Genomic DNA, 24,736 nt, shown 5'->3' with positions numbered 1-24,736 from the left:
GCCGATTGGTACCTGTACGATAAGGACGACCTCGTCTTCTAGTGTTCATTCCACGTGAAGGAGGATGTTCATTCTGGTTGGTGCCAATACTATTGTCTAACTCAACTAACGGCTCTTCACTCACCTCCAACGCACGCTGATCTGCTGTGACTCTCTGGTTATCTACTTCTTTTAATGCTTTGGCCAAGTTTCGAGTCACTGCCCGAGAACTTGGACCTGGGACTGACGGATCTGCTTGCTTCGATTGAGGCGAACAATTTCCGATAACTACCTTCAAATCTTGTATATTTATCACCGCTGCACAATTAGGACAAGTGTTGCGATCATTCAACCACTCTTCCAGGCAACGCCTATGATAAATATGTTTACAATTCGTGATATAGCAAGACTGTGTATTTGTCAAAATCTGACCACAGATGTCGCAATTCTTCGTAGCATCATCCGAAGATGCGGAATTACGTTGCGGACTACGAGCAAGAGGCATAGTGGCTTCAATTATTATCTTAAAACGGTTCTACAAACAGAAATCCTAAATTTTTTGTAACAAAAGAAAGTTTGATAATACAAAGCTAATAATGAATTGTTTTGGTTAATATAAATGGGGAGGAAGTCAATTCCATATTTTTTTAAGTTCTGGTATGAGCACATAGGGAATACAGACTGGGCTATTGCATCTAACATCCGATGTCAAATTGGCGAAGCAATATTCATCAATAAAGTAATGTACTAATTACAACATTAATGTACTACATCTACCAACTTTTATTATCGGGAATGAAAACCCGATTATAAATTTATTGTCATATTATCTTCAAAATTATAGGGTATCCATCATCGGCAGGGTATCCAATCTTAGCTAAATACACAAGATTCCAGAAGCGGACCTATATTCTTGAAGTCACATGTACTTCAATAAAGATATAAAAGGTTATCGAAAACAAACGAGCTATTGTGAAAACTGATCTTAATTCCGATTGTTTTGTTTGTGTTTAAAGGAGTGGGCTTGTAAAGAAAATGCGTTGTCGGCAATGCATCCGCTCTCAGACAAATGCTAGAGTTCCAATACAACTACATTTAATTTACCACTCTATAAACGAACTATCTAACTAACTATCGTTAGCGTATCGGATATTCACAAATATAAAATGCGGCTACTAACTTCATTTAAAAGTAAACTCGAGTCTAGTATGCCTCATTTTGGAGTCGGTACACTGAAAGCATATAATCTTTAAAGACTACTACGCTCACTACCTCATAAGATCGCATAATATCGCTAAAGATCAACGCTCCTCAGTGCCCCACGTTGGGCGCCATAAAATTTGTAATGGAATTCGGGTGGTCTATATATGTATAGAGGCCGACGCGTGCTATATATTCTGCTACTACACTGCTTGCCATAGATTCAGAGATAACGGGCGGGATCTCCTGGTCCCTTAGCTCATTCGGGAGTGTGGGGGGGTTCTTTGTTATCTCTCAAATCTCCCAAACACAAATTTTAAATTGTTAAGATCCCTAAAGATGGTCCACAGGACCGAAGTGAAGGGGAAGGGGGGAAGACGAACACAGAGGTTGTACCTATACCAGAAAAAAAATATGAAGAGGCGAGGCCTTAGGTGACGATTGGCACCCGCTTCTCCACCCAACCCTACCATGGTTTTTAATTTAAAAATTTGTAAAAACCCCCATTAAAAAAAATCAGACGACTTCCTACCCCATTATATAACCAAACTTACTGGACTTTTAGAATCGCATGATTCCTTCTCAATAACTAACGTAACTTGTAGATATCATTTTTTTTCCAAATTTATTGTTGAGTACGCAGACTCAAAAAAAACAAAGTTCTTATAACTAATAATCAAAACTTATATATAAAATTTTCATTGCTACAGTTATTTTTCCATTTCAATAATAATTTTTACTTCTCTTACAACTATACGACTACTATTTTTCTGCTGGTTTTATTTTTCTAAAACGTTATTCTTTTATCTTCTTTTCTCTTTGTCTAATACGTATTGATTCATTCTATTTTTGATTTAAAAAAAAATTTCTATATATACATTTGTTTATAAAATTTTGTTGTGGTTAAATTTTATTAAAAAAAATTTTTAATTGTTTATTTATTTATATATATGTATTTTTATTTTTTTTTATTATTATTATTATTTTTTTTTTATTATTAATTTTTTTCTAGCATTATTAATTTTATTGATTATAGTACTACTTATTATTTATTTATTTAATTTAATTTTATTTAAATTTTTTTTTCAGTGTAATTAAAATTTTTTTTTCTTTTCATTCATGTTTATATTTGCTGCATCAAAAAAAAAACAAATCAATTCACAGAAATAGTATAATAATATATAAAAAATAGAAAAACATAAGAAATCCAAATCTTTATTCATTGTTGTATTAATTTTAATTTTTTTTTTTTTTTTTTTTTTTTTTTTTTTTTTATTCAAATTTTTCCATATTTTTCTTTTTATTTAAATAAATTTAAACTTTTTCTTTATTCATTTTTTTTTTTTTTTTTTGCAAATTATTGGGGACAAGGGCACATTGGGGTTAATCACTTACAGTTTTTTTTTTTATTACTCCCGCGACGAAAGGCCTTTCTGCGTGGTCAGCTGTTAAGTGTAGAAATGGGGTATATTGGCGGGAAGGGAGGAACAACATGATCTTTAACTTTTTTATCTTTTTTTTTTTTTTTTTTTTTTTTTTTTTTTTTTGGTTTAACACATAATTGATTTTTTTTTTTCTAGCTTTATTTTTGTTAGTTATTTTTTTTTTTTTTTAATTTTTTTTTCTTACTTCAAGTTTTTATTATAGGGTATTAACTGTGTGTGGATTCTTTTTTTTCTTTTGATGCTGTACTTTGCTTTATGTTTCTTAGTTATTCATTTTCACTTATTTATTCAAATACATATATTTATTGGTATATATTTATTTATTGATATATATATTTATTTATTGCTTTCGTTTTGTGTGCTAATTGTATATATAGTAATTATAGATTTTATGATTGAGCTTGTAAACCACTAGTTTTTCTGATTTCTTTACATCTCTCTCGGCAAAAAAAATTTTACTTAGCACTTGCCGTCGGCAATTTAAATGTCTTGCACAAATTCTTTTCTTTCGCAGTTTTTTTTTTCTTTCACATGCAAATACGACTTTATTTCCAAATTTCTAGTTCATTAGTTATTTTTTTTCACGTGTTCAGAAATGCATATGGTTTTTTTGTTCACGCACTAAAGTTTCTTTATTTTGTTGGTTTTTTTTCGTTTTTTTTTTCCTGATGCAGCCCTTCCTCTCCCCCGTCGCTTCGGCGTTATGCTGCTCTGCCGGCTTTTTGTACCCTAACTTCCGCTTCAAGGTGACCCTTGCTGGCGCGAAGTTAGGGTATCTAATAAAGGAAAAAAAATGGACAAAAGTCCACTGAAAAAATGGAAAATCTGATCTCTATATATATGTATATATATAAATAAATGTATATATGTTTTACATATATTTTGAGACGGGCAGCTGCGCGCTGCAAATTCAATGCAATTCAATGCCAAAAAAAATCAAACGCGATCGCTTTCACTTTTTTAATTATTGACTTCGGGAGTTTTTATTTTGTCAAAAATTCTTTTTATTATTTGGTTTAGTTAAATTAATTATTTTTTTTTTTTACTTTAAATTTTAAGCACAACCAAACTGACTTGATGATCTCGTGATGCCGGAAAAGAACTATTTGACCCATGTGGCTCTTTTTATAGTCCCCCATTCCAGTCTCCTCTCTTCCTCTTCTTGGAAAGTGAGACGCGAAGATAGGTGCAATTCGCCCGCTGAGTCCCAAAGCTTTGAGAGTTTCTCTCAAAAGCTCGCTCTCGAGGCTCGCTTTTGGGCCGCTCAGCGGTCATTGCAGTGCAGGCGACACATTTGTCGCGAATGATATGCACTGCAATTATTTAGGTACAATAACTCTGCTACGACCATTACAAACGGAGAACCAATATCAAAGTTGCATAGCTTGTGTGCCTCAGCTGTCACTGCTTGATTCAGGCCGGATACCTGAGTATGCACGGATTTGAAGGGCAACTTGATATTATGGAACAGTCGCTCAGAAATGAAAGTCGCTTCGGACCCTGAGTCGACTAAAGCACGGGCGGGATAGGTTGCGCCGAAGTGGCATATATTAATCACCGCCGTGCCGAGGAGGACACCTCGCGTGTTGGCAGCCAGATACGTTTGGACGTTGGACATACCTGGAGTACGAGTCGGAGCTATAGCTGTTGCGGAGGCAGCAGCGGTCCGAAGAGTATTGTCCCTATGGAGTAGGGTGTTATGTCGACCATTGCACGTGAAACAGTTGTGAGTACTGGTACACTCTCGTAACTGGTGACCTTTAGCGAAACAGTTTAGGCAAAGCTTCCTTGATTTTATGTAACTCTCTCGTTCATGAATGGATAGTTGGAGAAACTGAGGGCAGAATCGGATTGGATGATTCTCTCTTGAACACAGATCGCACCTTGTACCGATTGTGTCCACTTGCGTTCTGAACGAGTTCAGTCGTTTCGGAAAGGCAGGGTTCGCAGATCTCGGAGTTGAGTTTGGAACTTTTGGAACAGAACGGTCACCTTCCATAGCCTCAAGAGCACGAGCGCGCTCGCTAAGGAAGTGACTAACGTCCTGCCAGGCTGGGATTTCGGTTTTTCGTGTCAATGAATGCTCCCAGAGAGATCGAGTGTGATCTGGCAAGTTGGATGTGCACACGAACACAAGGATACAGTCCCAATTCTCCGTAGAGATTTGAGCATGCTCGATTGCAGTGACGCATCTATGAATGGTGCCATGCAACTCTCTGAGAGCGGAGCCTGATTCCTTGGTGATCTTGGAAAGGTTGAGAAGAGTTCTAAGCTGGCTGTTGACTAACAGCCGCTTATTCTCGAACCGATCACACAAAGAGACCCAAGCCGATGCAAAGCCGTCGTTTGTGAGAGGATACTCTGCGACTAGTGCGTTTGCATCGCCTGCTGTTTTCGAATTAAGGTGGAATAGCTTTTCCACCGGAGTTAAACACGGATTTTTGATGTAGATCGCAGTAAAAAGATCGCGGAATGTTGGCCAGCGCAAGTAGTCGCCGTGGAACACTTCCATATCAACGGGTGGAAGGCGACAGCCTTCAGACGAGGCGAAAGGAGCGGACATAGGAGCGGGCGGTGTACTCGATGCGGAAAGTGCATCGATCTGTACACTCAGGTGGGTCGTACACCGCTCGTAGACAGCGTAGCAGTTGTCGAACTTGGCCTCCATGGCTTCAACTTCGCCACTGCTCGCCCCTTGGCTCAATGCTCTGGCACAGATCTTATATTGCTGCTCAACATCATCCCACAATGCCTTGACCCGATCTCGGCGGATCTCGAATGCTCGGAGCTGAGCCGCCTGGGTGGCGTTAGAGTCTCCGGGACCGTCAATGCGCGACTCAAACTTGATGAGCCTATCCGCAGCCGAGATGAAGTCAGACAACGACATTTTAGACGGACTTGCGGGCTTTGGACTGGATCGGGTGACGACCGGACTACGCTTGAAAGTGCTACTTGTCTGCGGTTTCCCGGACGGAATGGGTGATGCAGAGGCACTGCGCTTGATCAGACGCGAAGCTGATACACTAAGTTGCGCTCTACCCGAACGATCAGACATGGATGCTAACTAGAAGTTAGCTGCTGGAAATTTCTGATATGGAGGCAGAAATTAACTCAAAGAACAAAGTAATTCAGTTGACAAGAGCAAGAATGTTGTCAACTGAACGTAGAGCAAATTAGAAAAGAATTATTGCCTTGTTGCAAGTAAAGCGAAAACAAAGAAGAAGAAAAGGCAAAAAATTTAATTTATTTAATTAGGATAAATTAAATAATCAAATTCTTAATTTGAAATTCGACTTTGTAATTAATTATTTTAATTAGGATAAATTTAATAATTAAATTTGCTTTACAATGTCTCTTTGAAATACGATAAATACTGATCGTGACACAACTATCGTTACGAAATTGTGGCGGCCGCTGATAGCTATTGAAAATGTTATCGATACTAGTGACGATCTCAGCTGCTTGGACACAACACAAAACAACCAATTTAACAATTTAAGATTATTGTTTAGTAAATGTGTAGTGTATATGTATGTGGAAGTTGCTATTGTGAATTTATATGTTAATTGTGTTGCTGGGCTGTTTGTACGCGAGTGAAATATGAAGAAGTTTCAAGATGCTCATATGTGCATACATGAATGTATGTATGTATGAGCGTATGTTCGTACAAACAGAAGAAAGCGGACACACAATTAGCAAATAGATAAATAAAACTAGTAGAAATTAATTATTAAATTGCAAAATAAAACTATTAAAAACAACAAAGGATACTGTGTTTTATTTAATAGTTGAGCGAGGAGCATGTATATATGTATGTATACATATATATGTCTCTCTGCAGCCGGCGACTAGTTACATATGTATATGAGTACATATGTATGTATGTGCGGATGGATGAAAAGGCAGAATATGTAAATAAATTTATTAAACGATCAACAAAGGATATTGTTCTTCTCGTGTTAATAAATATTAATCGGATTTAAACACAGCTTAATACATATCTATATATATAAGAATATATACATATAGGCATGTAGTCGAAATATTGCTAGATTAGTACATATATATGTATATACAAGGGAAGGCGGATGAGAGGTGCCAGTGTATTTATGCATATATATGTATGTACTACTCTAGACAAGAATGGGGTACTTATCTCGACGGCCGATGGAATGCTGGTGTGAAGGTGGATGAAGATCCGGCTCGAAGGACCAAATGTTGGAGTGATGGCGTCGCCGATAAGTAAAAGACCGGCTTGTAGTTTCCTCGTCTTTATTTGTAGATTAGAGCTGTGTCGCTCGTATAGTATTGTGAATATATAGTTGTATCGAAAAGTCAGTACCAGGAGAGGCAAGTGACAAGTGTGTGAGAGGAAGTACTCAGCAGTACACAACAGAATGCTGTTAATAACATAACATTGTGTGGTGCGGGAGGAGCAATTCTTGTTAATGAGATTTGGCATTAACAATTAATATTTTGTATTTCGCTCGACAGCATCGAGCAGCGCGAGTCCTTGCCATCAAACAATTCATCATTGGCCAACAATGGCAGCCAAGCTTTCCATAAATATCTACAAAATTCACAAAGGTATCCTTCTGGGAGCCGCGCTGACTGCGCTGCGACTGCTGCGCTACTTCAGCCACTTTGCTGCTTGACAAGCCAATTTGCTTGCCAAAGTCCTTTTCGAACATTTTATAAGTCATATTTATGCTGGCTGCCAGCCAAGTGGCCAAGTGGCCAAGTGTCCTGCCAGCTCAATTTAAGTGAGTGCTCGCCCCTCTCTGTCCGCTCCGACTCCGTCCCCAGTTGGCGGCGCATTTTAATGATGCCATTGAAGTTTTTGGCGTCAGCCGAAAGGTGTCGACAGTATTTACACTGCCAGCCACCTGAGTGATGACAAATTTCGTTAGCCATTGTTCGAGCGCTCGCAGGACTCTTCATTAGAGGCGATTACGCGCCCAATTCTCTTGCAACTTTTCTCGTTAGTTCTTATCGCGCGCCTCGTAAAAATCAACGAGCAGCGGGCAGAAACTTCAACTGCTCCTGCTCTATAAATCATACTAGCATAATCGTTGCTAGACACGCCCACGCCCACACACAAACACACGCAACGCCCAGTGGTCAAAAGCATTTCCGATTTTGTTTCCTATTTTTATTTTGGACGTTGCTTAGCTGCAAATTTTTGCGCTGAGCTCAACAGAAACTCCCAAAAAATAAGTCGTTCAATAGTTCGTCGATATTACTATTATTATTATTATTATGCTTATTATCATCATTGTTGTTGTTATAATGACAATGGTCTTCTATTATTGTCGCTCTTGTCTTGTTGGCATTATTAGCCATGGCAATGGTCAGACATTTTCTGTCGAGTTGACACAAAAGTCTCTCGCCTGCTTTTGCTGTTCGATAATATTTATGCTGTTGTTCAAGTTTTAATGGCAACTGTTTTGGTCACTTTTGCGGCCAGATATGAGCTAATTAATGCAGTGGGAAATAAAAAGAACCGGATCATGTTGATGTCGTGATATGGAGTAAAATAAGTTTGTAAAAGTTTGGCAACGCTATAGAAAAGTTTTGGAAATTCAGATAGTTTCGCTGTCACATATATTATTATTATTATTATACACTAGCTGGCCCGGCAAACGTTGCATTGCCCTATCCATTATTTCTATACATATGCAGTAAATATTAGAAAATAAAATCAATTTAAAGTTTAGATATGCGGATGTAAAACTTAAGATAAGCAGATTCGACACCTATACTAAAGGCATTTAATTTATGTTTTTTTTTTTTTTTTGCATACATTAAAATTAAGAGCGAAGGGGATTTTGAATAAATTATATATATATATATATATATATATATATATATATATATATATATATATATATAACGCACTGTTCACTGGTAATGTCATGTTTTGTAGCATTTTAAATATATATATATTATTATATATATATATATATATATATATATATATATATATATATATATATATATATATATATATATATATATATATATATATTTTTTTTTTTTTATATATTTATATTTAAAATGCTACAAAACATGACATTACCAGTGAACAGTGCGTTAACATGACTATGTTAACTTAACGATAACAAACATTTTTCACTTATTTCTACTGACACTGATTGAAGCCTGAACGCCTTTAACAGAAATTTTGGTCAAGTACCAGGGGCTGAGAAATGCGCTGTTGTGTGAAGAAATTGAACAGTGTTATGTTAATTCACTATTAGCTACAATTTTTCTCTCTGCAACTCACTTCTGGTCGCCTGCTACATCTTAGAAAAGTTGAAATGGCGACGACAGCCCCTTGAGCTATGCAATGATATTTCGTATATTATTTATAATGATTTTATATAGCCCCAAAGTTATGCAAAAATATTTATGTTATTTGACGAAAAACATTTTGAAAGATAAAAAGATGTAGTCAGTGTATTTGCAATCCAATGCGGTTTCCACAAAAATTCCTACTCACAATTTTAGCAGAATTAAAACTTTTGCTTTTTGATAATTTGCATCCACATCATTTTCAGATTGGATTTTCAGATTGGAATTGCCACGCCCTTAGTGAGCGTGGACATATTCGTCATAGCTTTTTGATCTTGGATGGTCAACCCGAATGTATATTCTTCTTTCCAGCTCTTCAAGTAATTGAGTGAGTATAAAAAAGCTTTTCAGTGTTCCAAAATTTGTATTTATTGGATAACAATAGGCTCCCCGCAGGATTGTCCGCCATTGCATTGGCATTGAGCAGCACTTCAGATACTCGAGGTACAAATTTTCCAAACAACTTGAAAGTTGCAACTGTTTCTAAAAACGCAATTCACCTTCCACTTGAAAAAGTTTTCATGTCGAATACTGTAAAGAGAAAACATAAAAGCGCATTATAATTGCATACAAAAATGTTGTGTGTGTGTGTGAATGCTTTTTTTTTTTCATTTTTGTGTCGTTTGCAGAGTTTGAGCATTGTTAAAATTGTATTGTTTGTGCTGGTAATTCAATTAACTGGAAAAAAGGCATAAAAAGCAGCGTTGACAGCGTTTCATACCTGATTAATGGGAAGCCCCCTGTGTGGCTGCCAGTCGCCGGAATTAATATTAACTTTGCTCCACAAGTGGATTTCAATTGATAGACTCGGCTTAAATAAAATACTTAAAGCCCATTGAGAGGCAACTCGCTTAACAATAATTTCATAGAATATTTCAAGTGAATTATGATGCTGTATATTTACTCTCCAGAAGCAAATGCACTGCAGCTGTGCAGCTACAGCTAATGACGTTAGCGAGAGGCTAACACAATGCCATTATGTGCCAAAGGAAGTCAAGAGAAAAGCCAAGCCAAGGACTCGCAATGTGCCACGGCAAGCACCACTAATTGACTTTAATTATTTTGTTGTACTTAATGCCTTGTTTACACAACGAGAAAGAGGGAGAGAGAGGGAGAGGGAAAGAGTGGCAAAGTGAACAGCATAGGAAGGGCAACATGGGCGTGGCACTGGCAAATCGAAGCAACTTGTGCCACTTGTGTGCAAAGGCAAATAAAGAGCACACAAAATGTGCGCAAAAGTCTGATAAACAAGAGACAACGCAGCAAAAAGAGACAGATACAGAGAGAGAGAGAGTGAGAGTGAGAGGGTTGTAGAAAGAGACTGACTGGTTGTCTACAAAAGTTAGTTAGAGGCAATGCAAACATGTGGGCTGCACAACTGCAACTAATTAAACTTGTATTTGTGTCAGTTGCACATTCCGCCATTGTAGCTACAGTAAGAGAGAGAGAGAGAGAGAGAGAGAGAGAGAGAGGAATGGAATAAATAAAGGAAATTAAATGGCTTAAGGCTTTTAGCAACTTCAGATCTAACATATAATATATGATTTATTATTTATTATTATTATTTAACTATTATCTTATTATATAAAAAAAAATATAGAAAGATATTATATTTCAGCAACAGATACATATATATATGAAATGATAACTGTTAAGAATTGAAAACTTTTTGCTGTCGCTGAAATATAATATCCTTTTTTTTTTTATTAAGTTAAGACTAGATTTTCATTCAAACTGACTTGTGAGGCATCTATATAGAGCTGACACAATCAACTCGACTTGACTGAGAGTCTATGAAGTATCTGCATGTGCCTTATATTGGATAGATATTTAGACTTTAACTTACCCTAACTATGTATTGCTTAAAAATATAAAATAAATTATATCATAATAAAAATTTAAGGTTATGTATGAGACATAAGTAAAACTATCTGACTTTTATTGTCTTTTATTGTTCAACTTTTTCAATTTCAATGAGAGACGAATGCAATTTCTGGCGCACAGTGCCCGGATGAAGTAAGGCGCGTACCATTGAGTCGTCAAGTCAATATTTTTTATTTTACTGGCTAACGGGCAGAGTGTTGCAGGCATGCTCAAAAAAAAGAGACAGAAAGCGTGGGAGTGAGAGAGAGGGAGACAGTTTCGAATTTATCCCAAGCAATGCGGCTGTTTGCGTGTTTATTTAGCGACAGTGCGCCAGGTAAGTTTGCGCACTGTTGATACGCAAAGCAATATAACGGCAGCCACGGTCCTGAACGCGCCTCCCACTGCTGCGCCTTTGCTGCGACTCTCTAAGGACGACAACAAATGATGGCAATTCGTTTGGCATGCAGCCACAGCCTGTCGCCAAAGTGCACAGCTCTACCGGCCCAGGATGGGTGGCTTGAAGCCCATCTTGGAACAGCTGCCCCGGGGCGCCTACCCGGGCGGCTCCTGCCCGCTGCGACGCATAAACTTTTCGCTCCGCCTGTCGAAATGAGTTGCATTTTAAGTTGCAATTAAATGTTGAGCTGCATCCACAAATGCAATATTTAGCACTGGCTGAGCTGGGGCAACAATCAAAAGCTTACTGCGGTGTGTGCGCGTTTAAAAACGCGCCTGAAACGCGCACACATTTTTATTGCATAATTTAAGGTGGCGGTGGCATTAAGCTGTTGCATACTTTATGAATATCTTTAATTAATTCCATACATTTTTATAAAAAAAACTCTGAAATTTAAACAATATATGAATATAATTAAAGAGTTTATGAAGATAGATTATTAATATGTAATTTACAATTTAAAGCGCGGTTCAATGACTTAATAGGGAAATACTTCTGCAAGCAACAACATTTTTTGACTACTTTTTGAATGACGTCCGGTATTTTTAAATAAATAAAAATAATTATTTTTTTCAGCTCATTATGATTTTAAACAGCTGAATAAGTTTAGAAACTTAGATCTTTTACCTCAACAAATCGAGTCCTACAAAATTTTCACAGCTCTCATATACTCTTCCATTATATCAATCATTAATTCCCGCAACTACCTCAATGAAACTCCAAACAAGTTATCTTAAAAAATATATTTATTATTAAAAATACATAAATTTGTACACATACATAAATAAAACGCTTGCAGACGGGGGCAACATCGAAAATAGTTACTAGGTAAAATCTGGTAAATAGAGTTTTCGAATGGGCTCCAGTATATTGTGGTCGGATGATGGGTGGATGGATGGATGGAAGAGAGCTGTGCTTGCGCCTAGTCAAGAATATGATATGAATGTGAATGGATGCTGGGCGTGCCTGAGTTGATGTAGCTGCGTCTGTTCCTCCAAAGGGAAGGAGTCGGAGCTAGACGCTGGGATCAGAGCGTAAATTGTTAAAATGTCATCACAGTCAAATGAAATTACACAAGTTATAGAACCTTGCCCTTGAACCTGGAGCAGAGGACAAATCACGCGGCGAACTCGAATGGAAATGTTGTTGTTGTTGGCTCCATCACATCCTCAGCTATAGTTGCCGTTTCCTGTGTTGTTGTCGTCGTTGTTGGTGTTGTTGGTGTTGTCGTTAATGTTGTCATCGTTGCTGCCGTCGTTGTTGTCAGCGGCATTGCAGTCGCAGTTGGCATCATGAAGCCCTGGTCGATTCGATGCGGCAAGTGAACATTGGGCGGCAAGGCTGAGTGTAGTTGAGTCTGCATTTGAATTTGATTCTGGAGCTGCTGCTGACGCTGCAGCTGCATGGCCAGGAAGCTGGCCAAATTGGCTGTCAGCTTGGCCCGTTGGTTCTCCACGCGTCGTATGTTCCGCACCAGGCGATTGTAGACCAGCGGCTTCACGTCGATGGCCCACAGGAAGTCCAAGTGATTGAAGCGCTCCATCGGCACCAGATATTTGTCTATCACATTCGGCAGCTCCCTGGCCAGCCGATCGACGCCCGTCGTCGACACGAGCAGATCGTTGACCGAGTAGTACAGCGCCACCGGCACCTTGACACGGGACAGATCGTAGTCGGGCGGCGTCATGCGATTGTATTCCAGCTGATTTCTCAAATAGCCCCGATCGAACTTGCGAAAGTGTCCCGACTTCATCAGCTGCCCAAAGTGCTCCAGCTGCTTGATCGAGGCGCCGGAAGGCGTGTGGCTTAGCATGACGGGCAGCATAGTCTAGGATAGAAGATATTAATACTGATAAAACGCAAGCAGAGTCTAGAAATAGATGGGTGGAAACAGTTGAAATATATTTTCCAACTCTTTTGTCGACTCAGCTAAAATATTACGCATACGAACTGTAGCCCTTGACAACACCCAAAGTATTTCTTCTTGTATCTATTCAAAGCTGACCTGGTCAAGGATTAGAACATTGCCTAATTGGCATGCGTGCCCCTTAGTTGGTGGCTCAACGCTTACACCTAGCCACCTGTCAGTTGATTAACTTGATTGTTCATTCGACCCCCAGGCGTACAACAAAGCAACGACGATGACAATGGCACAGAGTGGGGGCAATCAATGGCATTATGGAGAATAACACCATTCTATGCAATGGATGCCATAACACTCCATGCAGCTGCTTAGGCGTGGACCATTCCACTATGTGGACCATAACTTCAAATTTGAGGGGCTCTAAAACTGTCAGTTGTGGTAGACAATGAGATTTGGTTGATGATGTGTAAGGGTAACATTTAAGCGAGAGAGAGGCAGTAAGACAGAGAGATAGATAAATATGTATGAGATTGAATGAAAAGGAAATAATGAGGAAGAAAAAGAAAGAGAAAGACATAAAGATTGAGGACGATAAAAAGGAGACGGATAGACTCGTTCTGAAGGAAAGCGATTTGGAAATCAAAAGAAAGATTTACAGAGAAAAACGTGGATAAGAGAATCTTTAGGCTAGCTTGACAAAACTATCTGCCCTAAGTAATACATAATATATATTTCAAAAAAATTAAGTTATTAAACAAATTATGCAGTATTTATTCCAGCTAAAATTCCTCTTCCATTTCCTCTCGTTCGTGCAGACTAAAAACCGTTTGTCAAGCTGAGAAACCTACAGCTATAGCCCACGGCCCACTGCACTTAATCACATCGACGGTAAACACGCCCAAAGTACCGCAATGGATAGCCAAATGAAGTCCCAACTTAATGAACACAACCCCCAATCGAGCTGGACAGCAACAGCAATAACAAGAAGAACAGCGAGTATCGAATGTGCAAATGGGAGAATTCAAATCGATGCCCGCAAACATTTTCGGAAAAAACACGCGAAAATTGCATTGAGCATGGGGGAGGCTGGGAGTCATCGGCCGGAAGCCTTTGGCCGGGGGCCTTTCGCCAATGGCCGGTGGGCACATTACCTTGTTGAGCTGTTCGGAATTGTAGCCGGCGACCAAAAACAGGATATTCGAGCAGACATCCTGCGTCATGGCATTGTCGTGGCACACAACCTGGCTGTGGTCCACCAGAAATTTCGTGTTGGGCATGAATTCCGTGATGCGCAGCATTCGCGTCGCTGCCTGCCAAATAGGAAGAAAAAAAAAGGAAAAAATCAAATAGGAATTGGTTTAAATCGTATCGATGCGACTGCACCATATTCAGAATTTACCGTTAGGAAGTCGAGAAATAATACGAGCGTGCGAAACAGCGGACTCTTCATGTCGTGAATGTAGGCGATGGGCGCCAGGGCGTGCATCGAGGTGATTTTCTGCGAATAGGCGGGCTGCTCGGAGCACAGCACCCAGAATATGGCCGTGCCCTGCGAGTGCCCAATGTAATGGAGCTGCTCGTAGCCCGTCTTGCTGAGTATATAGTCAATATTGGCTGGCAGATCGTATTTGCCCATCTCGTGGAACGTGAAGTCCCAGAACTCCTGGTAGTCACTGTTGAGGCTGGTGTGGTTCTTCGAGTAGCGATTGCCCCGCGAGTTGCCCATCCAGACATCATAGCCCAGATCGGAGAGCATGTAGCCTGCGAGCATGGATGATTAGCATATATAGAGTTGTGACAAGAGAGATATACATATAGAGACTCACCCAGGCCCGACTTGGGTCCCATTAGCACCCACGTCGCTGAGGTATCCAGTATGCCGTGCATGAGCAGCACCGGCTGGGCACCCTTCTTTGGTATGCGATGCATTTCCAGTATATATCCATCCTTGGTAACCACTGTGTGCGTCTCCGACGGATATCCGTATTTGCGTATTAATTTCGGCTATCCAAAGAGACGAGAGCAATGCGGGAAAAAACCAAGAGAAATTCCATTAGAATCGCAAGTGCAAATCATGGCAGTGTGAAATTGAGTTGCTGCTGCGGCGGCCACACCCAGCCCTTGCCCCTTTTTAATACGCCGCCTGCTTTTCCAATTTGCATAACTCTGCGGCGGCTTCAGGTGGAGCCGGCTCGTTTGCCAGCTGCGACATCGTCTGCGGGCCCTAACCACAGCAATTTGGGCTAATGAATTTTAATTTATAGCATCAACAAGTTAAACAACCTGCACAGCCAGCCAGGCTTGCAACACCCAGTGCCGCCTGTTGTGGTCGACCTACAGCCGACTCGAACTCTAGCTCTTGCTCTCAGTAAATTGTTGTGCTCAGCTATTTTATGAGCTGCAATGGATATGAAGTCTATGAGAGAATGTGTAAGCAAGAGGCAATAAAATTAATAAGCCAGAGATTCTTGATTGCTTGAGAATGAGAAAAAATAAGCGGAATAATCTGAATAGTCGAAATTCTTAGCTGCAAATGTGAATATGATAATCAATATTGCATTGAATATGAGAAGAAATAAATCTGCAGAAAATAATTTTTTTTTTTATTACTATCTGAGAGATTTCCACAAATTTAAAAAGGAGCTGATAAAGTTTAAAAACAAAGAGAATGCATTTAGGTCCCTGAGAAGTCAGTCTCTGTCGATAAGTATTTATTAATGCGCAGTTGCTCAGAGACTTTCGAGCATATATTTAATACTACTGAGTATATAAGGTCTACATGAAATACAGTCATGTTCATATATCCATCTGAGTGTAGTCTTAAATTTGAATGTATAAAGCTTATTTAAATTTTCATGAAAAGCAAACTTCAAGGTGATGAAATGAAATGTTTCCTTTTCGGTAATAATTACTTTTCGTAACCATTTTGATTGCCATGCGCCGTGCCGCATCAAAACGGAGCCGCCCACGCAGTTTCGCATGCCAATTAAAATTTCTTTATTAACACGCAAAGGCGAATTGAAGAGAGAAGAAGAGCTTAATTGAATAGTTTGCAATTGTTTATATGATAAACATCAGATTTAGAATTTCAGCCGAATGTGACGCAGCAGTCAGCAGAGTCACGTATTACGCATACGCCACGTATGACGGCATACGAGCATAGCGAGTGCCCCCAGTGGCGCTTTTTTTCCGCCTGTGCATAATGTTTATAGATTTTAAATGTTTCGTGATAATTTTGATAAGTCTTTGGGGAGTTATACAATCGTTGATGTTGGTGCCGAAATAATTGTTGGCTTATAAAACAATAGCTGCAAAATTAATAATAAAAACACGCGATTACAGCAACCAGAGAGTAAAACAAAGAGAAAGAGAGTCAGAGTGGATGAGAGAGTGAGAGAGAGAGAGAGAGAGAGAGAGAGAGAGAGCGCGTAAACATGCATAAAAAGCACAGTTGAAGCTGTTTGGCATTTTAATTAACCTTGGCAGCGAATCGAAGTAGCTACAGCTGAGACTTTGGCCAGCGGCAGCGGCAGAGGCAGAGGCAGAGGCAGCGACAGAGGCAACGGCAGCAACAAATGCTCATTAAATAGGTATTGCCAATTGCATTGGCCAACTGACTTGCCGGCTGGTTGGCCAACATGAGGAAGTGGTACCGCAAACTGAGCCACTGAAATATTTCTTTCCTTTTTCACGCTTTTGCCAATGTTTAGGCATAAATTTTAGGTGTTTTTTTTCGGCTCTCTCTCTCTTTATTGGCCATTTCCTAGCGCCTTTGTTATGCAATTTCTTTTGTGGTCGCAAAGAATAAAAGGCCGGAGCTGTGTTATTTCAACAGCTGGCCACACCGGCCGCCTTTGTTTTTCTTGGCAAATAAACGACGACTACACAATTTGACACACTTTTCGCGCCGGCCAAAAATGGCCCAGCCAATATTAGCTAAAGCCGCATTCGCACATTGGCAAAGTCTTCAAAAATGCAAGAGAAAAAAGAAGAAGCGTAAGAAAATAAAACTGCAAAGTTGCAGTCGCATCTCGCGAGCTGTGCTGAGGCGGGCAATCCCCATGGCAGGCAGCTGTCGCTGGAGCTGTCACTGGGGCCGTGCTACACGACCAGTGTTGTGAAATGCCGCTGAAGTCAACGCAAAATATGTGTGGCAATCTAAAATGCAACAAGCTGCATTTAAGCATTTACATTTGGTTTGCTGTCCACTGATAAAATCTGCAAATTGCCACTCATAAATCTTATTATATAAGCAGCCAAACTTTATCTCTTGAATGCTTGTGAAATTTCAAATTACTAATTGCACACTTTGAGTTTTGAGTTGTTTCTAAATTTATCATGAAACTGCTAAATTATATCAACTAAAATAAGGAGTTGTTGGCAGAGTTAGACGTGAACTAAAGATGTTTACTGAACTTATATTACCTTCACACTTATTGATAAGTTTTGAAAATAAATTAACCAAATAATAAATAGCTAATATAAATATAAATACCTAAAAAAAAAACATACGATTAAAAAAAAATATATATTAACTGAAAGTAAAATATTATGCATAAAATAAAAAATTTAAAATCAATTATGATATTCTAGGCGACATTTAATTAAATTTTGCTTAATAATATTTATGTATTTTTTTTTCATGATTTGTTTTTTAATTTATTTGCTAATATTATATTATTTATATATATATATATTTTTTATATTTTTAACTTTTATGTTTTTATTTATTATTATTATTATTATTTTTTTTTTTATTTAAAGCAAAGTTTTAAGCAATAATTCACGATATTAGCAGAATTATAAAAGCTACCACATTGACTTAATGTAGTCGCTGTCAACTTAAATACTTAATGGACTACTCGAAATTTTATTTAGTATTGAAACTCCTATATCACTAGCAATATCAATTCTATGAAGAGCCTAGAGAAGAGTCCTAGCATTGCAGCACACATTCGACTGTATATCATTTGGTATTATGGCTCACAGTCGTACATAAGTGATAGCAAATTATTTGAGTTTTAATGTTTGCTGCGAACTGTTTGCGTAATCGCATCAAATGTTTGTTAAATTATTTTATTGGCAACTGTAATTCACTGAAATTTCAGAGCTCCTCAGCCACCGCCAACGACAGTGCTGGCATATTAAAACTTTACATTTTTTTTTATCATGCTTCAACCAGCGAATAATTTGAAAACTAACTTTGAATACCGAGTTGCAATGGAAATATTACACAAATATTTAAATATTTATTTTATGAGCTGCCATTTGAACAAACTAAAATGAAACTGAGTAAATAAATGATCAAAACTGTTATTAAATAAATGAGAGTTGGCTGTTCGAGACCTATGTCAATATGAAAAGCAAAGTTTTCGTTTAGGTTTTTACTGTTCCGCTAACTGGCAAAAAAATTTTAACTCATTTTTTTTATTGTTTTTTTTTTTTTTTAGTTTTTTTTTGTTTTTTTGTTTTTTGTTTTTGGCGTTGATTAGCAGCTGAAACATAATTTTCGTTTATCACATGTTGAAGGCAACTTGACCCACTAAATTGTAGCTGCGGTTCGTTTGTGTGTTTTGGTTTTGTGGTTTGTGTCCATGCTAAATCTGTGTATGTGCTGGGCGGCATTGGGGCGTGGCTTTTAGCGCTTTGTTTACACACGGATTCGCAGTATTGTTGCTGTCGCTGCTATTAATATTATTGTTGTTGTTAATGTCAATGCAAATTTGACGTGTGTGCATTTTGTATTTGTTGATGTTTTTTGTTTATGGGCTTAGCTCATTTGCATAAAACACTTTTGATTTCTCGCATTCGACCACAAGGAAACCGCAGCACTTATCGATCTGGCCAGTGCTGGTTTTGTAACCGACCTTGATATTGACATCTCGGGGCACATTTCTGCTCGCCATTAAAATTTACACCCGTCAGCTGTCCGAAACGTCTCGACGACAACTTAACCAGTTTTTCCTATAAACCTATACACATACATATACAAGGTGCCGCGTACATCAGCAGATGTTTATATTTCTGCGCCTCGACTTTGCCATGCTTCAGCATTTGCCATGCGCTCGTTGGCCTGACATCAATTTGATGACATCAAAACACAAAAGGTTAATCACATTTGAACTTTTGTTGAGAGCGTATCAGGCAGCTCGATTGACTATTATAATACGATATATCATAATATTGTATTTAGATCAAACGACAGTTATAAATTGATCGAATATCATACAATAGGTAAAGCCTAAAGGCATATAACTTTGTGATTAATATAAAAAATAATTTAGCCTTTTATAAAGAAATACAAATATACAAAAGTAAGAAATTTGAATGAAAACTTAAAAGGTCCATATTAAAGGTATTTTAATTTTTACAAATCTACTAATAAATAATTATTTATAAAAAATATTTGGAATATATTTTTATGGCATTCACATACCAGTCAATGCAAATAATATAAATAAAATAAGTTTATTTTGGAGCTTATTACATTTTAATTAAATTCTTTTTTTTATCATCGACCTACATTTTTAATATTATTATTTTATAAATTTTCTTATTATTCACTTTAATTAATAATAATAATATTATTATTTTTTATTATTAATTTATTTATTTTATTATTATTATTATTATTATTATTATTATTATAATTTTTTTTAAAGAAATCTATTTATTTGATGAGGATATTTTTTTTTTCAAATTAATTAAATTAAATTAAATATTTTATTAATAATTTTCTCAAGCTTGCTAATCTACCTTGTGTCAAAGGTTTACATGTGGCTGCCCATATGCTCTCCTCTAAATTCCGGTCGGTATTCCAATCGAATTGCAGCTGTCCATTTGTCAAGCTACGTAATCAAGTTGATGACAATAATTTACAAATCTGTTCGCATTGGGCATGCAAAAACCTATGCGGAAACTCTTTAAATTCAAATTAAGGCACCTAAAAAACAAGCAGAAAAAAATAGACAAAAAACTGGAGCTAAACAAAGGCAGAAAAAAGTAAACCAAACCTTACAAGATAAAAAAATATATATATGTGTATATAATAGAAACGATAGGAGAAAAAAAAAAACCTATTGCAATCGCATTTCCTTATTTTTGTTGACAAAGCAAGAGAGAGAGAGAGAAAGAGAGAGAGAGAGATATAGCTCTGGAGATCTGAAATCTTTGGTTGGGTAAGCCAATGTGTTGGGCACGTGAGGCGAGGGCTGCTAACCCATATTTCAAAGTCAATCAGCCAGTCGACAGGTTAGCCTAATTGCATGTTGATTATAATGTACGTGCGTGTACCTGTGTGTACGTGTGTACCTATGTGGCTGTGTGTGTGTGTGTGTAGTTGACAATTTACAATTTGTTATTGCTGGCATTAAAGGTGTCTCTCCCTCAGCTCTCTCTCTCTCTCTCTCTCTCTTTCTCTCTCTTGGGTCCCCTGCGATTATGCAATTGGCAACGTGCAGAAATTGTTGAAGAGTTTGTTGGGCTTTGCCTTTTTGGTTCGCTTAGTTTGTTGGCCGCATTCGAAAGCCCAGCCATGACTTTGCATAAGATTCAGTTTCAGTCTTGGTTTTGGATTCAGTTTCAGTTTCGATTCCAGCCTGTCTGTCTGTCAGCCTTTAATATGGTTAGCCAGGTTGACAGTACTCGCATAGCGACTATCTATCACCCAGTCAGGTCTCGACGCACGTAAATCGCATAATGCACATTACGTTATCACGTAACCGGCCGCCCAACCCTCCTCCACAGAGTCTTCTATTTGGTAATTTGTTATTGTTGTTTACTTGCCATGTCAATAAACACTTTGCCTTTTCTTCTTTTTTGGCTGTCGAGTTTATTGGCTTTGTCAATTTTCGCCTGCTCGGCATTATCGAGCATTATTGACCCCGCCTTTATTATAGCCGTGTGCGAGTGTTGTAATCCTCTGCAATATTTGCTTTTCAAATTTTGGCCCATACCCTTGATGGCTGGCTGTCAAATGATCGATGTTGTTTGATTTCTTTTAATATTTAACTTTTTCAATTTTCTTGAAATGCAAATATCAGTTTGACCTCAGAAAATCCAAACGCTAAGCAGCGTCGCCGGCCTTTGGAATCATTATGTGAACGGAAGCCGAATTTAATTGATCTAATTGCAGCCACGTGAACTGGGTCACTTAACGGCTCAGTTAGGGCGCCAAGGTCACAATTGTAAAATACCTTTACAGCCCTGAGATTTACCTGATTCAAATACATAACATTTATTTATATTCCATTTGAACTTGGTTATAGAAATATTTGTTGATCGTTTTATTATATTTATCTAAGCTTTCTGGGTTGCTATATAATTGATGTTGTATGTGTACATGTTTATGATGCATGTACAAATTTTTAACAAATTTATATATATGACTGGATTGAAATCTTTATTTATAATTTATTGCATTGTATATGCTTTGTGACTCTTAAAAAAAAAAATAAATAAATAAATAAAAATGAAAAAAAAAATAGTTCTTCTTTTTTCATTTTAATATTAGATGCTGACAGATTTAGTTCGCACAATAAAAAATTAAGCCTAAACCCTAGCTATCCGATCAATCTTAACCTAAGCTCAGTCAATCCTTCAATCAGTCAGTAAGAGTTCTTCAGTCAGTCATTAGTCAAAGAGTCAGTTAATCAAAGTTAATAATTAGTAAACCAGTACTAAAAGGTTTTATTTATCGAAGAATTATTTGTATATTATAATTATTTTTATATTATATAAAAATACTATTACTATTTTATTTAATTATTATTTTATTTAATTATTAAAAAATTCTCTAGTAGAAATATATCATAGTAGTAGTTTTAAATATATGCTAGATAGCGGATCTACAATCTTTCAAAATGAATCGATTAGAATCATGTATTAAATTAATTCGACTCATGTGAAATTTGCTTACTTTCGATGGCATTTTATTTAACACCATTTATTTAAAAATTTGTCACAGATATATATATATCAATATAAACAACATATGTATTTTTTCGCATATTCTCTACAGAGTCCATCTCTAGCATTTCATTTCGAAATTCCGGGAAATGCACTCGACTTCTGCTTTATTTTTATATTTTTTGCGACTATTTAGAGTGTTGATTAGCGCGTCGGTATAAATTAGCGACCAAGCCATAAAACCCAACAATAAGTCACACTAGTCATGGCAAACAGTCGGCAAACGCCGATGAGTTTCGCTCACGTCACTTGGCCATAAAAGGAGTTCACTCTCAAGTAAACCAAAGAACTTGCACGTGAAGGGCGAGTGCTTCACGTGCTTGGCCATGATTAGAGCGAGCTCCAGGCCCCCAGCATAAAGTTCTGGAGCACTGAAACTTATTATTATGGCAACAAGACGAAGTTCAACGAACTGCAGAAAACGAAGAAAACTTTCTTTTAAACGAACAGTGTGAAGACCAAAAAACGGTAAGTGTAAATTTATTTAACATAGAAAATTTTGGCTGAGCCGAAGCGCAAGAAAATTGTATCTGGCCACCAGCCAGAGCCACCACTGAGAGAAAAATAACCGGTAACAGAAAAGGTAACGAAGGTAACAACAATAACAACAACAATGACATTAACAACAATAACAATAACAATAACAAATGTCAATGCTAACAACTTTAGCTGTGGTTAGCCCAGTTATGGTTGCCCGGCATTGTTCGGCCGCCCTGGGAGGCGAGGCGTGGGTACTTACCGTTATCAGCGAAGCATCTTCGAGCACATCAGATTTGAGGTTGCGTCCGCCGCCAGCCAAATTGGCGTTACTTGAGAGAAAGACGCTGTTCAACAGGTTCTTGAAGCTCAGCGAGCTGTAGCTGAAGGGCGAGAGTATTGTGAAGGCGTCGGCGCTGCCGCAGACCAGAAGTGCCACCAGGCTGTGCAACAGCAGCGCCGTTGGCCATGAGCCCCAGCGGCACGCGCGACTATTTGGCCACATTTGGTGATCAACGGCGAGCCAGACAGGCAGAGAGGGAGAGAGTGCGAGAGAGAGGGAGGGAGAGACAGGGAGACAGAAACAGAGCCAGAAACACAGAGAGAGAGAGAGAGGCTCTCGCACACACACACGCACAACACTCACTCGTTAAATTGGCAATGCAACCGTTGCTAGCACCTAAGCGTAACGATTACGTCGATCTACAGCCGATGGGCTTCCCCCCTAAAAAAAGTAGCTTCACTTGCAAAACACTTTTGATGATTGAGCTGTATGTCTTATGTCACTTGTTGCATGTGTTATCCTTGGCTTAGTCCAGGATCAATTAACACTTATTATCGTTTGTTTTGTGGATGAATGGATGTCTACTCTACGGCTTTGTGAGCTAGCTGAAACGCGCACGCGCGAACTGTTTTCTCTGGCCAACCGATCCGCTGGAGCTGCGATGTTCAACTGACTCGAAGCATGGGCTTCGACTCGTCAGACAGGCTGGGCCTGAGCTGCGGCCAGCAGTGCAGCGAGCTCGAAGCCAACATGTTGCAGCTGAGCAGACACCGATCAGCATTATCGTTGGCTCACACCTCCATGCGGGCCGCTCTTGGGCTTCGAGTACTCCAATAATTATAGCTATTTATGTGTGCGCCAAAGAAATGTTTTAGCTTTCAATTTATTTTTGTTTTTCTTTTTGTTTGTATATTTGGGTTCTCAGCTAATAATTATAATTATTAACTAGAAAGTTAGTAATTAGCTTAAAAGTGAGAAGCATCACGTATGTCAATAAATAATAAATATACATATAAATATACAAAAAAGAAATCGATATATAAATTAAAAATTACAAAATATAAAAGTGTTTTAAATTATATATATAATAATTTTTAAATATGTTTAAATTAAATTTTAAGAAAAATATTTGAAGCAATAAAAATAATATAAATATGAAAATACGTAAATTAGCATTTACAAACGAAATCAATAAACTTCAGAATAATTGCTTTTAATATATTACATTAAAAACATAAATAAATAATGAAATTAGTTAAAAAAGCAAATTTAACTTTATCAAAAAATCTATAAAAAAAAAAAAAAATATATATATATATATATATATATATATATATATATATATATATATATATATATATATATAAATAAGTAAATAAAAAATTAAATCAATAATCTTAAGAAAAGCTGCTATTAATATATTAAAATAAAAACGTAAAAAATAAATTAGTTGAAAAAGTAATTTGAATCATATCTAATAAATATTTTTCATTGTTATCAATAAACTTTACAGAATTGTTATATATTAACAAAACAAAAAACAAAATAGTAATAATAAAATAATAAGATTGTCTAAGAAGTATTTTTCATTATTATAATATTATTAGTTTTATTTTTATTTATTTTCTATTATTATTCTAATCAACTTATTTTTATTGTATTTTTCACATATCTGTTTATCACTAAATATTTATATCTTATTTATATAATCATTTCATTAATAAGCAGCTTCCTTCATGGTCGCATATTGTTAACTTGAAGCCCGCTTAAATGCAGAGTTCATGATCTAGAGCAGCTGATAGCGCTGACCTAGCTCAATGAATTAGCCTCTGTGCTGGATCGGC

At 37.4% G+C, this 24,736-nt stretch overlaps 1 protein-coding gene across 2 annotated transcripts; it reads right to left on the bottom strand.

Moving 5' to 3' along the window:
- Positions 1-12,029: 12,029 nt before the first annotated feature.
- On the bottom strand, positions 12,030-23,578 carry LOC108612086 (lipase 3). 2 transcript variants are annotated; one of them, XM_018004983.2, is made up of 5 exons: positions 22,872-23,578; positions 14,992-15,169; positions 14,565-14,926; positions 14,317-14,475; positions 12,030-13,129 (listed from the first exon to the last, which is right to left on the bottom strand). In XM_018004983.2, the coding sequence occupies exons 1-5, from the start codon at positions 23,112-23,114 to the stop codon at positions 12,419-12,421; spliced, it is 1,653 nt and encodes a 550-aa protein (XP_017860472.1). In that variant the 5' UTR covers positions 23,115-23,578; the 3' UTR covers positions 12,030-12,418. The 2 variants fall into 2 exon arrangements, with proteins under 2 accessions (XP_017860472.1, XP_089320332.1); XM_089464206.1 differs by lacking the exon at positions 22,872-23,578 and adding an exon at positions 19,922-21,824.
- Positions 23,579-24,736: the final 1,158 nt, after the last annotated feature.

The sequence above is a fragment of the Drosophila arizonae genome, chromosome 3, assembly GCF_054131065.1.
Source record: "Drosophila arizonae isolate 15081-1271.41 chromosome 3, UAZ_ARI_1.0, whole genome shotgun sequence".
NCBI classification, from domain to species: Eukaryota; Metazoa; Arthropoda; class Insecta; order Diptera; family Drosophilidae; genus Drosophila; species Drosophila arizonae.
Note: the sequence above shows the minus strand (reverse complement) of the source record. Positions and strands in the feature narration are given on the sequence as shown.

Coding starts and splice junctions, on each gene's coding strand:
- LOC108612086 (XM_018004983.2), bottom strand. CDS start 23,114: ATGTGGCCAAATAGTCGCGCGTGCCGCTGGGGCTCATGGCCAACGGCG. Junction 14,927..14,991: donor GGGACCCAAGTCGGGCCTGG/GTGAGTCTCTAT, acceptor CCATGCTCGCAG/GCTACATGCTCTCCGATCTG. Junction 13,130..14,316: donor ATTCCGAACAGCTCAACAAG/GTAATGTGCCCA, acceptor CTTCTATCCTAG/ACTATGCTGCCCGTCATGCT.